This window comes from Megalops cyprinoides, chromosome 6 (genome assembly GCF_013368585.1).
Source record: "Megalops cyprinoides isolate fMegCyp1 chromosome 6, fMegCyp1.pri, whole genome shotgun sequence".
In the NCBI taxonomy this organism is placed as follows: domain Eukaryota; kingdom Metazoa; phylum Chordata; class Actinopteri; order Elopiformes; family Megalopidae; genus Megalops; species Megalops cyprinoides.
The window spans coordinates 16098064-16114432 of NC_050588.1; the positions used below are offsets into that span (position 1 = coordinate 16098064).

A 16369-nucleotide genomic window follows, 5' to 3' on the forward strand; every position below is an offset into this window, starting at 1 on the left:
CTCTCAGTTTGGTTGGCTGAATAGTGTGCCAGCTCGCTTCAGCATGCGCATTCTCACACTGATGCGTGGGTTCACTAGGGCCAGCGGCAGACGCACTGTAGTCAGGCGGCACGGAAGGGGGAAGAACATTAAACGCTGGTGACAGTGAAAGAGATGCAAACTGTTTATTCTGGGCCCCCTGTGATGTATCCAGGGAGGGCATCGGAACAGGCCGCACCTCCAGGGACACAGGAAGTGACAGGAGCTTCTGCAATGTCATGGCAAAACAGGCAGGAACAAGCGCTGATTTTCACCACAATAAGAATGACGCGAATGCACTGACGGGGCTCCTCTGGGGATCCCGGGCTCTTCTGCAATGGCTGTTCAGTCAAAGCGACACGCTGATCTGAAGTGACTGTGCAACGGCCGAAGCGCAAGTTTTTTGGAACAAGATTTAGTAGCTGTGTGGCGATAACACATTCATGCAGCTACAATATATTCAAATGAAGATGTATTATTGTGAAAACAAAAACCTAAAATGTACAGTACATTGATATGTATAGTGAAGTGTAGTTATACATCCACACACCCTCTCTTCTATTGGACAGGGAAGTGCCAAAATTTCAAATTTGTTGTGTGTGTGTGTGCGTGTGCGTGTGTGTCTGTGTGTGTGTGTTTGTAAACTACTGTTTCATGTGCTTTTTGATCACCTTCTGACCTATCCTAGAATCACTGGAGGAGAGAGGCTGCATCTGTGTGCTGTGGGAAATTTTTGTCCCTGGACAAAATCTGGATCTAAAATCTGTTTCCCACTCAATCTCAATCCCAACTCATTAGTGTAAAAAATAAATTCTGATCGAGGATCAGTTGCCAAGGGAAATGCACTCAACATCTGTGTGAGCAGTGTTTCCTCAGCCTGGGTGATGTCATCACTGCACTGCTCTACAATGCCGGCAAAGATACTGTGGGAAGTTTCCACAGCAACAAGGTAAGATGAGCAGTGACAGGGTACCACAGCCAATGAGAGAAAAGCAACCAATTCAGAGACCTAATAAGCTGTGTTTAGTGGGTGTGTGTATATCTAGGGAAGGGATTAGTGCTTGCAAGGCAGCTGAGGTAAAATAAGCCTGAGGATGTGAACTACGGAAATGATCGGTTGTACTGGCAGTAAGTTCATTTCTTTGGCATATGGGGCTTGTTAAGAGAATGAAGTCTAACCAATTCTTTGTGTGTGTGTGTATGTGTGTGTGTGTGTGTGTGTGTGTATGTTCTGGGAGTCCTTTTACTGGCTACAAGCAATGTGACAAACATTCAGAGTGAAAAAAAGATTTGATAATATAACAGTACTCTGTTTGGTAAATGGTCCTCCAGTGAAAAAACCAACACCTGATGCCTGATGGCTATTTACAAGAACATGCAATGGATGTCAATACAAATGACTGAAGTGTAGGTGGTATCTGATGCATGGTACTCAATTAAGCCAACAGAGTCAAAGTCTGTGGTCATTTAACTTCCCCTATTTTCCTCTCAGCCTGCAGTAACCAGTGCACATGCCACTTGCAGGTCACACATCTTGAAAGGAGGGGAGCCACAGCTCACAGCACAGGCTAGACCCACACTAAGCACTCTCAGAGCTCTGATACAGAGCTGAGAGGAGTCAAGGACCACCCCCAGCAGACATCTCCACCCCAATGGGGCCCAGCAACGCTTGCCTCCTTTGCTTGTTGCCAGGCTCCACTCAGGTGTGATGCAGGTGACATGAGCTAACACCTTCAATTGATTGGTCAGGCTGCAGTGCCTTGGGTCTGTCAACATGCCAATAGGGAGTCTTTCTGGAACCAGCAGTGTAATTAGATCATGTCCGATATTTTCCCCTCTCCATGTCTTTATCCCTTTTGTTAGTTTTTTTTTATGCTCCATGTGATTGGGTGGATTCATTTAACTGACAAAACATGAAAAACACCACTTGTTACAGCACATTTTACACAGTCTCAGACAGTCAAACATCAGCACTCTGGGTCTTCTTCTGTGTCTGCTTCTGCATAACTCATGCAATGGATGCTTCAGTTCATCGAAGCACAAAATCCAAAAATCTCCAGGGTCAAATACCTTTTGTCCCTGCGGGGAGCATGACTCAGCAGTGAATGGAAGTCAGTGCTCAGACACTTCAGAAAAGCAGGAAATGACTGCCCTTTCCACTGCACATCCAGTAAACTTTGTGCTGGCACACAGTGAACTTTATTGTACCATGAGAGCGGAACAGAACTGTTATTAATGAAATGAGACACATTATTATGCTCTGAATGCAGAGCTGAAAAAAAGGTTTAAAGAGCATAATTTTATTGATGTGAGGGGAGGCTGGGGTTAAAGGCCATGGTTTAGTGTGGCAACATATTCCATGACTGTCACTTTCACTGGACATTGTGAACAGGCTGGTTTAAATGCATGTTTTACATAACTGTGGTCACTGTGAGTGGGAAAGTTGCACAGCACAAGACCCAGGGTGGGATGCCAGGCACACACCTGGAGATGTCAATCAACCTGAACACCATTTCTAGAGTAAATGGGAGTACGCATACAAAACCCAAACCTGTGACAACATGTCAGCTCCAGAGCCAGGCTCCATTCATTTGTCCTGAGTTATGTCCACCACCAAATAACTTTGATCTGTTTCACATTTTAATCCAAACAAGAACAATCTCAATGACCCCGCCACACAGAGAGGTTGTTGAAAGTGTTGCTTGCAAAAGCCATGTTAGCTTGAAAGCATTATTAGCCAATGGGCAAAACCAATCACAAAGTTACTTTTCAATGACATTCTTCCAAAATATACCAAATATTCCAAATTAACACCATGGTATAAATGAAAAAAAACCTATAGCACCAAATGGTCCTTTTATTGAAATTGGATCAGATAACTTTATTAAATGTATAAATGTTTGTAAGTGTATGCCACTCTAAGACTGAGGAACCTCTTTCTAAACAGAATGACTCCCTCCTCCCCTGGCCCTCATCTCTGGAGCAGGTGCACATAGCACAAGGAGCGGGCAGTGATGCACGTGCAGGTGCTGCTGGAGACTTGCCTCTCCTTTCCCCAGCGACTGTTCTCTCCGGGGTAATTACAATAGTTGCATGCTGTCCAGTAAAGACAGGGAAATCTGGGACACATTCCGCCTCCTGCGCATCCCGGCAAACACAGGACACTCCCCAGATCTTGCAGCATCCTCATAACTTTGCCGCAATGTTAGAGGAACATCATGAGATGTTTTTTTTTTTTTTTTTTCTGGGATGTACTTTGCTGCTAAACTGTAAATTTTATTATACACACATAAACAAAATACACCCACTGTAAACACACACATGTTGTGTGTGTGTGTGCGTTTATTGTATATTCTTTTGAATATATTCTATACGTAAGAACAAATGGAAAGAGCACAAGCAGCCTCGACTAATGAGGTCTGTGTTTCCAGGAATACATGACCTCCTGTTCTCCAGAGGCAAAACACCTTTTGTTTTCATGCAGCATTTAGCGAATGCTCGGGTGTGCATGATATCAGTGGTGTAAGGTGTCACACACAGCCTGAAACACAATTGTGAGTATGCTTTTTGCTATTTACATGGCTACTGCAGACACACACATTCGCTTTCCAAAAGAGAGACTGCAACACTAGTTAGTCCTCTTTGGAGCCGGTGTGGAGTGCTGACATTATACAATTGTGGTCTGGTAATGATCACTACCAGTGTGCCTTACAAATACAATGACACAACTGCTCTAATTGCTGAATGGGTTTATGTCAAAGTTATGACACTAGAAGACTCTGTCATAGCAGCTAACTGTCAACTCACTGGTCCAATGAAGAGACCAAAAATGGCATAAATATACAGTTTAATCAGGATTTAGTATAAGCACGAAGGCAAAAAGTAAAACCACAGTGCATTTGGGGCTGTCAGATGGGGTTCTCACACATTAAATGTACACAGAGCTTGAATACACTGTGGTTACATGGGTAAGAATCATATACGCTGTTATTGACAAGAGCAATCAATGCTAAACATTCTGAGAAGCTTGACATTACCCTTGGAGATCAATCCAGCAGCTGAAAAAAGGCAACGCTGGAATCATCTGTTGCCATGACAGCAGCAGACTCACCACAGCAGCGCATTGATGTCAGCAGTGAAATGTGTGAATGTGCAACAGGCAATTACTGCGAGCACTGTTTGCAAACATGACTGTCAAGCTGTCTTCTCTGCAGTGTGTGTGTGTGTGTGCGTGTGTGTGTGCTCGTGTGTATGCATCCATAAATGACCACTGGTTAGCTGGCAGTTCAGTGGTGGGTATTATAACTGAAACAACTGGTCCTCTCAGACTTGTCAATGGTTGCAAACAGACCTAAAAAGGGCTTGCAAATCTTTTAAAATGTTATGCTCACAACTCACAGGGCATGATGAGATTATATTTAATAGGCATAACTTAATTAAAGATTTCTTAAAGATTCCCTGCATGATTTTAGTCCTTGGTCTGAATGGAAATCGTTTTTGCAAAGAACATTTCTTCTCTGAACATTTTTAAAAAGTTGTATAGATTCTTCCACATACTGGTGTAAAACTAACCTAAAATCAATGAAACTATCCGTCCAATGAAAGCATCCATGAGGATCAATCAGGACTGAGCCTTATATTTTTATGACAGCTAAATAGCAGTTCCTGCAAGATCTTCTGATCCTTGGCGTTATCACAGATATTCGATTTATTATCACCAGATATACAGCTTGTGCATTCCTTTCCTCCGCTGTCTAGGAGTTTCCAGCTGGTAACAGGAGATTATGATGACGCTCATAGCTAACCCTATTTTCAATCCATCAACAAACCCTACACACCAGCCAGATTAATCTCTTCTGCAACTTCAGGGCACCTGGCTATTTACTGTACATTATATGCACTTTGCACTCACTCTTTGCAAGCTGCTATGGGTGTCCAGTAAATGAGAATGTGATGTAATGTAAATGCTGGACAGGTTCCTGTGCCAACTACAGATTTTCTGCCTTAGACCAGACTGCTTCTAGAATGTTTGTAGTTTATAGCTTCCTTCAAGAATGCAGTTACAGTTACAGCAATGGCAAGGACAGAACTTTCAATATGAAGCACATAGAGATGGATATCATATCTGGTAACTGTAACAATCAGATCCACCCGAACATGTTGTTTCTGCTCAACAAGTGTCATTAATGTCCCGGAAGATGGAAAATCCCCAGATTTAATAAAGGCTGGACCCTAACCCTAACCCCTGTATTAAATTGACCCTTATCCTTACAACAAGTGTTGTATTTTTTCAACATGAATGCATTTCTTTTTAGTTTTGGTTTTCACTTCGCTCATCAAACAGTGCATGTGAGGAGAAAGTAACCCTTGAATTTAATAACGAAAGTAAAAAACAAATGTTGAATGCATCCAAATGTCTACACTTGATTGGCTGTTCGTTTTGGGTCATTTGTTTGTATATTTTAAAGATCTATCATACAAAGGTGCCACATGTTTCTACAATTAAAGTAAATAAATTTGATAAAAGGGGAACTTGCTCAAAATGCTACATCCTGCTAGCATGAGGGACTGTGTTTCATCAGCAGTTTTACTGCAGAGGACAGGTAGCCGCGGAATTCAAAAGTTGTCGACGCTGTTTGAAAGACTTACAGCCGGGGGGATGTGAACCAAAGTTTACCCTACAGCACTGAGTCAGTGGGAGTGGAGAAACGGTAGAGCAGGGAGGAGGAGCGTGGAGGTCGTTTGGGCTGCGGCTTTTTAGCTGCAGTCTCTCTAGCGCGCGGCTGTCACACTGCAGCGTCACTGTTTCTGGAACACACTGTTCCCCGCGCTGCCACCTACTGCGCGCACAGATGTCACGCAAGGAATGCGGTGCGGGGCTCTACCGTGCCGTCTTGCTGTTTCACTTTGTCTGACTCACACAGACACACACACACACACACACACACACACACACACACACACACACACACACACACACACACAAAGAAGAGAGTGCTAAAATTAAATTTTGAGCTGTGTGCTGAAATCAGCAATCAAACATGTTGGATGAGAAGAATGTTGACTTGCATTATATTATCAACAAATGATCCTGTGATTAGTAAATACAGCATGTACAAACATCATGTGTCATACACATAAAAAAGAACATTGTCACCTGCTCTGCTTGCTGGGTAAGGCAATACATTTTATGTTTGGAACTGAACTCAAATGCATATTAAATATTGCAGCAGTAAATGGTCTATGTGCAAGCTATGTTTGATATGTATTGCAGGGATATGCACCATTTCATATAAGTGAGAAAGCATAATTGAGCTATTAACCCATAAGCCTCTATGGTTCTGCATGCTAAAATGACATTGCTTGCAGAGTGAATGAAAGGCCAACCGTCCTCACTGCAAATGGTTAAACTGACAATCACAGCTTCAGTCACCTCCACACCGCCATCACTTTTACCGCTTGTCAAGTGTATTTTCTTTCCGCTGTCTTAATGTAACTCTGTATTGACCAATCATGTCAAGGGGTGACCCAAAATCAATACTGTCCGGCCTGTATTCACGGTTGTCCCTCCACAAGTAAAATGCAAATGAATTTAAACACAAGGGAACATTGGTTTTAATTAAACTGGGCCAGCAAATTATGGTATGTGACGTCAGCCTCTCAAAGCTCCCCGTTAATGCACCATGTATAATATAAATAAGGGAACATTTCCATCATACATATTAGCCAGTCTACTGTATGAGGAGGATGTACAGCCAGCCCATTAAAAGACAAGGTTAAGAACATGCCTGTGACAGCCAGAGTCCAGCAATGGCCTTGAGGAAAAGGGCTTGCAAAACCTTTCCCTGCACTAGTGTTCCATAAGTGCTCCAGGGGATCTCCTCCACCTATTCACTGCCCACACTGGGCCTGGTGAAGAGCCAGCTGCCGCACGTGTCCGGCCAAAGTGCCACTTCACCGGGAGCTCCCTTTGAACCAGCAAGGCGTGCCTTAACTGATGAAAAACTCAGCGACCTGGAAGTCAGAAATCATGGCTGGGACTTCGAGTAAAGGCAACAAATCATCCAAGCTGGCCTTGCAAATGCCTTACAAAGCGCGGCCTTACAATTGCCTAATAATTTCGCAAAATCCAAAATGTACCGTGTTTCGACGGTGTGTGCATGCAGATCAAGTCAGAAATAATAAATGAAACACATTGTTTGGTTATGTAATTCTCAAGCAGCCTGGTCTAACTAATGAGAACAGCAGCTATTGTGTACTTCTGATGTGTCGCTTCCCCGCTGGAGCCACTTAATTATGGATTTGTTACACCTTGTTATGACTCCATTTTAAATGCATTATGTTAGAGTATCTGTTTTATCATATTTTGTAGTTGTCCTGCAGTGGAATTTCACGTCCATCCAGAATGCAGCTGCCCGACTGATCTTCAACCTGCCCAAATTCTCCCATGTTACTCCCCTGCTGAAATCCCTCCACTGGCTTCCTGTCGCTGCCAGGATCAGATTCAAGACCCTGACCCTCGCCTTCTCTGCAGTCAACAGGACAGCCCCTGCCTACCTCCAAGAACTCATCCAGCCCTACACACCAGCCCGACCCCTACGCTCAGCAGCAACTGGACGCACTTGCTCCCTGTAAGCCTTGCTCCCTGCATGGTCAAGGCAGGAGGTGCTCGTTCTGCCAGACATCGGCGTTTCGCCTACATCGCTCCCCAGTGGTGGAACGAACTCCCGGTCTCGCTACGGACAGCTCCTTCACCCCAGTCCTTCAGACGGGGCCTGAAGACGCACCTCTTCAGACTCTACCTGGACTGACCCAGCACACAATTGCTGCCCCCCCCCCGCCCATCAGTGCTGTCGTAAATTGCTGTGCTTTTTAAATTGTGCTTTTAAATTTTGTCTCTTGTTGCCGCCTTAACCCTGACGCTCATTGTGCCGTTTGAAGTTGTTGAAGTTTGCCGTTCGAAAGTATATCGTACTAGTTGCCCTTTAGGCTGTAATTGTAAAAATCTGATAGTACTGCGTCCTCAAACAGACCTTGCTCTCAGCTGAGAACTGTCTCATTGTGGAACTGTACACATCCTGTCCCCGTACTGTCGCTGTACCTACTGTATGCACTTTTGTAAGTCGCTTTGGATAAAAGCGTCTGCTAAATAAATAAATGTAAATGTAAATGTTATGGTCTTGATTTTGTTTTGGTTTTGACTTTGAACTTGTGGCCATCATGTTCTAGAAGATGCTGTTTTGAATAAGACTCTGTGCTATTGCTATCCCACTCCTGTCACCTCAGCAAGCAGACTTAAAAAATGTTTCCATTCTCAAACGGAAGAGAACCCCTAGAATAGACTCGCAAGCATCAACAGGAGATGCTGACAGCGTGGAGGAGGGGTATAGAAGAATTCATCCACTAAGGCGCTACTGTACAGCTCTTGGCTGTCCTGACCACTGGCACACAAAAAAGCGCAGTAAATTAGGCAGAAAAGGGAAATAACCATCACAAGTCCTGGGACGTCACAACAAAGCAGCCCTCACAAACCCAGTCACTGTTAAGAACTGCACTGAACGAGCCTGATGAGGTTCTCTCATGGATGCACCAAATATTTTATAATTGTCAGTCATTGCCACATAGTTTATCAAATAGTAGACTTTCAAGCATGCTCTTTGATTTAAAAAGTTTGCTTCTGTATTTTCTGGGTTTTGTTAGAGACAAGCCTGTCCCTGAAGTAGATACTGCCTCACATGAAGAGGTTGACTTCCTTGTGCACCACATTGCTTCAGGCATAGTGCAAATAAGGGATGGATAGGGTAACTCAGTACGGCTATGTGTGGGTGTTGGGATGTGGAATAAATGAGTGAAGAAAATCAATTCAGAACCAATGCCCTAATTTATTTAATCCTTCTTTGTTGCATTAACTGCAGACATTTCACTAATGACACATTGCACATATGTAATTTTTTCTTTGGCACTGTTGATGTAAGTTTATGTTTTGCCTAGATTTCACATCAATCACTCAACTGAATAACCTGACTCAAGAATAATTTCAACAAATTTGCAATAGATTATTTTCATTGACTCCACAGCACTATGCACCCCCAAAGGTCTTTGTTGTGCTTGTTTGAACTAGATCTGTGTATTAAAGGTATCTTAATCCTGCTTAATTAAAATGAGGCTGTTATATTCAGTCTTATCTGAGAGCTACATCTATATTTACTAAAAAAGTTTCTCATTGTACAAGACTTGTCTCCTTTTCTGCCTGAGTCACCTTCTTGATAAAGAGGCTGTTTATTTTTCAGGAGAACCTGACCAGTAAAATGTTTTCATGAGCTAATTGGGTTATTAAATAGGTGCTCCAGTACAGACTGGCACAGGATATGTCATTAAAAGTTGGATAATTTCTTTAAAATTCCTAACATGGCCTCAGTTCAATTTTAATGAAGAAATGCACATAATCACAATCTCCAATGACTGGAAAGCCTAATCAAGACTGCCAGAAGTTGGTTGGCACACTAGCTGTAAACTTTTACATTTTCTTGATACCTGGTATTGAGACCTTGCATTACTTATATACAATTTTCTGCAGTTTCCCCCCTGGAACTAGCAAACAGACAACACATATGATTTTCCCGAAATGACGCCTGTAGACTTCAAAGTGGTTCAGAGATTTTAAATTGTGGTATATTTGTGGTATATTTATATTGTTCTGCAAAAACAAGTACTACTACTGCTACTGCTACTGCTACTACTACCACTACTACTACTACTAATAGTAACAATAACAATAATAATAATAATAATAATAATAATAATAATGACAATGACAATGACAATAACAATAATAATATAGACTTGATACGTTTATAGAGATTTAAATAGCCCTTGGTGGGTGTGTGATTTTATGTATTAATTTATTTAAAAAGGGAGTTAAAAAGGGAATCTGCAGCAGCCTCTTATCCCCATGGGAACTGAAGTCCCAGATGGGCCCGTGAAAGTCGAGGGGAACAACACAGCCTTGTATGGCGCGTCCCCTTTAAATTGCCCACGCTGCAGAAAGGTAAGGAGTGGTACTGTATAGAGCAGGGGAAAGCGCGTTCGCTTGCCCGCTCGCAGGCTCCATAGTCGCTTTGTATGCACAACAATGTCCGACTGCAGACTTGACTGTAAGCTTTAACTAGCCGACCTAAGGCAGTTTGCGGCAAAATAATAAAGGGTCAAAGTCTAAAATAAAATTACAAAAGAATACGGCACCGTCCATCTAACTAACGATTGGGATCCGAGAACTGAGGCGAAGGATGAAACCGAAGAGTTGCATCATGTGCACTGCTTGACGAGGGTGATTTTATATGCATGCCATTTCGATTCAATGCCTAAAAGCAACGTTAATTCGAATGCCTGTTATTTGCATGGAGTTACAGTAGACTATGGGTCCACTTAGCCTGACAGCGCAAAAAGCCATGGCTTGAGCATGCCTCTGTAGCCACCTCCTTTTGCCTTTCACCTATGTCAGCTAACGGCACTCACAAAGCTTGCATTAAGAACAAAATAAATCTATGCACGAAAAATCGACATGGATCTTTCTGGGAGAGCTTGCCTGCGGTGCATGCACGTGGATGCGGAAATGTGTCAAATTGTCATAGAAATGCATTTAAAGTAATTGAGAGTAAGCTACATCTAACGCGATGCATTGGTACCCAGAACCACATCCAAATGCCTCCAATTTATTACCACTTTGGGGTATACTGCAGCATTTGTGGATTTTTTCAATTGGCTAAATATTACAGTGGGTTAAAACTGAGGAAGGGTGGAGGGGGACACCGGTCCCTCTGTTCACACCCATTAACAAAATTCATGCTGAAAGAATGCAGAGATGAACATACAAATAATATCTATTTACAACACCTTGTGTGTGTACGTATGTATGTGTGCAATTTGCTGTGATATAAACTTAGCACAAATCAGTCGAAATACAATCAGCAACGCCTCCCCGCAACCTCCCATGCTAATTTCTGTGCAGATCTTACTTCTGAGTACAGTTATCAGGACTACCTCTGCTGCTGTGTGTTGCAGGCAACGTCATATCTCCTAAGGACACTGGGGACGTCCACTTTTGCTGAGCGTAGCATCTTTGGATTTTAGAGCAAGGTTTAGGGGTAAAATTAAAACGCATCCCCACCCACCTTGTTCTATACCCCCAATTCTCTTCACCCTTCAAAAGACAACCTATTGATGAAGCCGAGAACCCGGCAGAGAGGAAGCGAGGACTCGCCCGCATCGCTCGTCCCCCTTAACACGGCGGTGCGGGGGAGCTAACGGTTGCTACCTTCAGCACCTGAATGACTTTAGGAGGTGGACAGACCGAGCACCGGGGGATCTGAGATCCAGGAATTCCATCAGCGGCACTGGCGACTTTCTGAGATCAAGGAGACTGCTTCGGATACACGACCCTCCCCCTTTGCATCAGATACAGGAGGCGACAAGCTGTTTGCAGGTATGTTTTGGCTTCTGCTGTACGAATTAGCGAAGTAGGCCTAAACTAAGTTTCTCACATTTATTCCGAAAATAAGTTTACCTATACACTGCAAAGAGTTTGTGCTCTGAAAACTGTTCTTAAAGGCTTCATTCCCCACTGCGGCAACATAATCTTAGATTGGTGATTGATAACTTTTCAAGCGGATCTTACGCCACCAAAGGAGAGATAAAGTTGTAGGTTTATATGCACTTGATGCTGTTTTTCCGGATAGCACACTGTAGTAATTGTGACTACATTTGTTTAACAACTCCATACACCTCATAATATTTTTTTTTTTTAAAAATGATGTTAATTGAAAATCACTAACACTTTTTATCTCTTAAATACTACAGACAGGCATTACATTTCGTTCCATTTACAGTATTACATATGTATTTAAACAGTTTAATTAAAAAAACGACAATGATAATATTGTAACCGTTGATAAAGTGGAAAGCACGACAGAGAGGAGGGCAGGTAGACAGATGAAGTTACACTTAATAATGGCACTAAAATCTATTTGTCTGCAGTTTAATATTTTATATGATGCTCTTGAATATTTTAACAGCAGTTGCATTTTAGATCGCAAACATTCCAACAGACCTAATCAAAAAATAATAAATAAAATTGGCAATTATGTGTGTGTTCTTGGAAATTTTGAGTCATTCACAAGAAGACAGTGGTGCTGATAGTTGCAGTTTTCTAAGCAAATGTGTACTATATGTAGTGATTGGTGAAACCCCTATTATATTTGCAATGGTGTTGATAAGCAGATATGAGAAGCGATATTTGGTCTGGTATTGTAATAAGACAGGTTAATAGTGCATGATTGCACCGCAATGAAATTATATTGTGTATGCATGGATATTGGCCGATGCAGTAGATTAGAACAAACACATGTCTTGGTTCACTATCTGTCATTACCATTATCTGCCTTTGTAATTCAATTTCAGTAATTATAATATAGTAATATAGTAACAAGCCTTTCACATGAATACAAGTGTAAATATGTTTAAAATTTTCACCCCTCAGGCTTGAATAATTTCAGCTATGGACTCTTTAAAATGTGTACAGTTGTGGCAAACATAATGTGTATTCTATGATGTGCACATGTTTTGAGAAAGTTTTAAGTGATGAGAATGCCATGTTGTAAGCTTTATTCTGAATAGCACTTTTTTGAGCCTGACAAAACATACCTTCGGTGAGGATTTTGTTAAATGTGCATTTATGTCTAATCTGCATGGTATGAGGCTCAAACAATTTGCATGTCTTACATTTTAATAAGATTAAAATTAAAATGAAAAAATACTGAAAAACAATTTTATAAAACAGACAGCTGTGAAAAATAAAACACTACTCAAAGTATCATTTTAATGCCTTTCCTTCTGCTTTCATGTCCTTCAGCTTGACCTGGACAGCATCCTGTAGCCTTCGGCTCTCTATGCGGTTGGGCGTCATCCTTTTCTGAGTCTGCACAGCTGCAGGCTTCACGAAACAGTGCAGCCCCAGCCCCCACCCCAGCCCCACCCCAACCATCCCCTTCAGAATGACAGTAGCCACTGGAGACCCATCCGATGAGGCGGCGGCACACCCCGGCCACCCCCAGGATGCCTATGACCCCGAGGCTGACCATGAGTGCTGCGAGAGGGTGGTCATCAACATCTCTGGCCTGCGGTTTGAGACGCAGCTCAAGACCCTCTCCCAATTCCCTGAGACCCTGCTGGGGGACCCCAAAAAGCGGATGCGCTACTTTGACCCGCTGAGGAACGAGTACTTCTTCGACAGGAACCGTCCCAGCTTCGATGCTATCCTCTACTACTACCAGTCAGGCGGCAGACTACGACGGCCAGTCAACGTGACCCTGGACATTTTCTCTGAGGAGATTCGTTTCTACGAGCTGGGGGAAGAGGCTATTGAGATATTCCGGGAGGATGAGGGCTTCATCAAGGAAGAGGAGAGGCCTCTCCCAGACAATGAGTTCCAGAGGCAGGTGTGGCTGCTCTTCGAGTATCCTGAGAGCTCAGGGCCAGCCAGGATCATTGCCATCATATCGGTGATGGTTATTCTCATTTCCATCGTAAGCTTCTGTCTAGAGACCCTGCCTGTATTCCGCAACGATGAGGAAGAGATGCACAGGATCATCCAGCCCCTTTCCAACAACACCTTCAGCTACCAGTCCACCTACTTCACCGACCCCTTCTTCATCCTGGAGACACTCTGCATCATCTGGTTCTCCTTTGAGTTCCTGGTGCGTTTCTTCGCCTGCCCCAGCAAAGCGGGATTCTTTGTCAACATCATGAACATCATTGACATTGTGGCTATCATCCCCTACTTCATCACCCTGGGCACAGAGCTGGCTGAAAAACCAGAGGATGGCCAGCAGGGTCAGCAGGCAATGTCTCTAGCTATTCTCAGAGTGATCCGACTGGTGCGTGTCTTCCGAATCTTCAAGCTCTCCCGGCACTCCAAGGGGCTTCAGATCCTTGGCCAGACCCTGAAGGCCAGCATGAGGGAGCTTGGACTGCTCATCTTCTTCCTCTTCATCGGGGTCATCCTCTTCTCCAGCGCTGTCTACTTTGCTGAGGCAGATGAACCAGCGTCCCAGTTCTTCAGTATCCCTGATGCTTTCTGGTGGGCTGTTGTTTCCATGACTACAGTTGGCTATGGTGACATGGTCCCCATCACCATTGGGGGGAAGATCGTTGGGTCCCTCTGTGCCATTGCTGGCGTGCTGACTATCGCTCTACCTGTGCCTGTCATCGTCTCTAACTTCAACTACTTCTACCACCGCGAGACAGAGGGTGAGGAGCAGGCCCAGTACTTGCAGGTCACCAGTGTCCCCAAGGTAGACTCTACTGAAGACCTGAAGAAGAGCCGGAGCGGCTCCACCCTCAGCAAGTCGGACTACATGGAGATCCAGGAAGGGGTGAACAACAGCAACGAGGACTTCCGTGAGGAGAACCTCAAGACGGCCAACTGCACCCTGGCTAACACCAACTATGTAAACATCACGAAGATGCTCACGGATGTATAACCACTTGGGATGATCACATCAGGGGTGGGGGTGGAGGGTGCGGCTTGAAGGACTTAGGGGGCTGTGGGGCTAGGGTTCTGGGATGGTGCAAAGGAGGTTACCCTCTCATTTTTGGAAAAACATGGAGCCCAAGCCGCTGGATCTAGGAATAATTGTGTCACACAGAGGATGAACATGGACTCTTTGCTCTCCATGACCTTCCACCCCCACCCCTGCTCATTCTCTCCATCCTTTCAGATCCTCCAGATCCAATTCCGCATTCTTGTTTTGCTGTCTGCATGGAAACAGTCTCGTGTGTGACTGGTCAATCGTCAATGTCCTGCTCGCAGTAGTAGCCAAAACTGAAAACAAATAATAAAAAAGGACACCGTACTGTAGCATGAGGGGATTCTGACTCCTGCTCGCTAGACCCCGCTGCCCGTGTGCCTCCCTGCTACCCCCCCGCATGTGTCCTCGTCCCCTACCCTCAAAGACACGTCACAGTTCCCTGCACCTCCAAAGAATGCCATTTGCGTGCTTCATTTTTGCCCTCTGCTGCTCTCTTTAGGGTGTAGTGACCCAGAAGGCTCGATATGTTCAAGGAGAAAGACAGAGGGGAAACGCGCATCTCCTGATCAGCATAATTAAAGCTGAGCCAACCTCTGTAAAGGGCTGAGAGATCCTTGAAATACACTACGTAAATGTAACCCATTACCACGGCTGCCCTAAGAGAGAAGACTGTTTGTCAGTTCTGTAAGGGTCTCCTATACTGACACCAATGAAGGATTCACTGGGGCCTAGTATATTCTTTTGTAAGCAGATAAGCATACAGTGTAAACGTAGTCGTATGACCTATCGTACTCCTACTGCTTTGCTCCTGAATTTTAGTTGGAGGGAAGGGAAGGGGAGGGGAAGTTCCCTCCTCTTTTTTGCCTGTGCTAGTTTTACAGAGCTTTGAAAACAGAGCGAATGTCTGTAAGTGGTTTATTTTTTATTCCTTTCTTGTGCATATTTATTTTGTGCGGCTGTTCCTTGTCCTAATGTTCCGTCCCAATCCCGCTTGACTCCCAAATGTTGCGGCCATTCTGAGTTGGATCCTTCCTCTCTATCTCTGCCTTGTGTCACACACAAATCGGGGGGGGGGGGGGGGGGGGGGGTGGATTCTGAAAAACGATGGGGAAAATTATCTACCTTTTGTTTGTCGTTTCTTCTGCCCCTGACAAAATAGTCTTCCTGTCTCCTATATAACATCCAAACATTGCTGTAATTATGCAGCTTCCTCCTCTCTGTAGACAGCAGGAGTAGGATATTGACATTTCCCTGACATTGTGTTTTAATGAAGCAAAAAGCCAGCTGACTTCTCAGGGCTCTGCTGCTCGACATGCATTCGACTTAGTTGAACTCATGAATCAAAACTCTTGTTTTTATACCCATTTAATGCAGAGTTCATTTTCTGAGTGCATTTGACTCATTCTCATATGCAGGAAATAATTGGAACTTGTATAAAATTATGTTTACCCTTAACCTGTTTTTTCAACTGGTAGGAAGCTATTCTAATAGATATAATAATGTAGTGCTGCATGACCTAAAACAGTTGTTGTGGCATGCATTTCAGTATGAAAATAATTAAGAACAAAGCTAGTAGTTTTATAATTATATATGTATATGGATAAAATACATATCTAAATATACATATATGCATATATATGTATGAAATATATATTATATACATATAAATGCAAAGTTACATAAATACAAAGTTATTTATATGTAAGTATATATAACATATATAGATATGCATATAACTAAAGGTTTTTCTACTTTATCATTTTACA

General features: G+C 43.4%; 1 protein-coding gene across 2 annotated transcripts; it reads left to right on the forward strand.

The window, feature by feature from the left end:
* Positions 1-10085: 10085 nt before the first annotated feature.
* On the forward strand, positions 10086-15679 carry LOC118779047 (potassium voltage-gated channel subfamily A member 2-like). Of its 2 annotated transcripts, none has more exons than XM_036530906.1 (3): positions 10086-10345; positions 11080-11500; positions 12926-15679. In XM_036530906.1, exon 3 carries the CDS (start codon positions 13068-13070, stop codon positions 14553-14555), a length of 1488 nt encoding a protein of 495 aa, XP_036386799.1. In that variant the 5' UTR covers positions 10086-10345; positions 11080-11500; positions 12926-13067; the 3' UTR covers positions 14556-15679. The 2 variants fall into 2 exon arrangements, with proteins under 2 accessions (XP_036386799.1, XP_036386800.1); XM_036530907.1 differs by having other exon boundaries at positions 11228-11500.
* Positions 15680-16369: the final 690 nt, after the last annotated feature.

What these genes read in the sequence shown, in the direction of transcription:
- LOC118779047 (XM_036530906.1), top strand. Translation starts at nt 13,068, where the DNA reads ATGACAGTAGCCACTGGAGACCCATCCGATGAGGCGGCGGCACACCCC.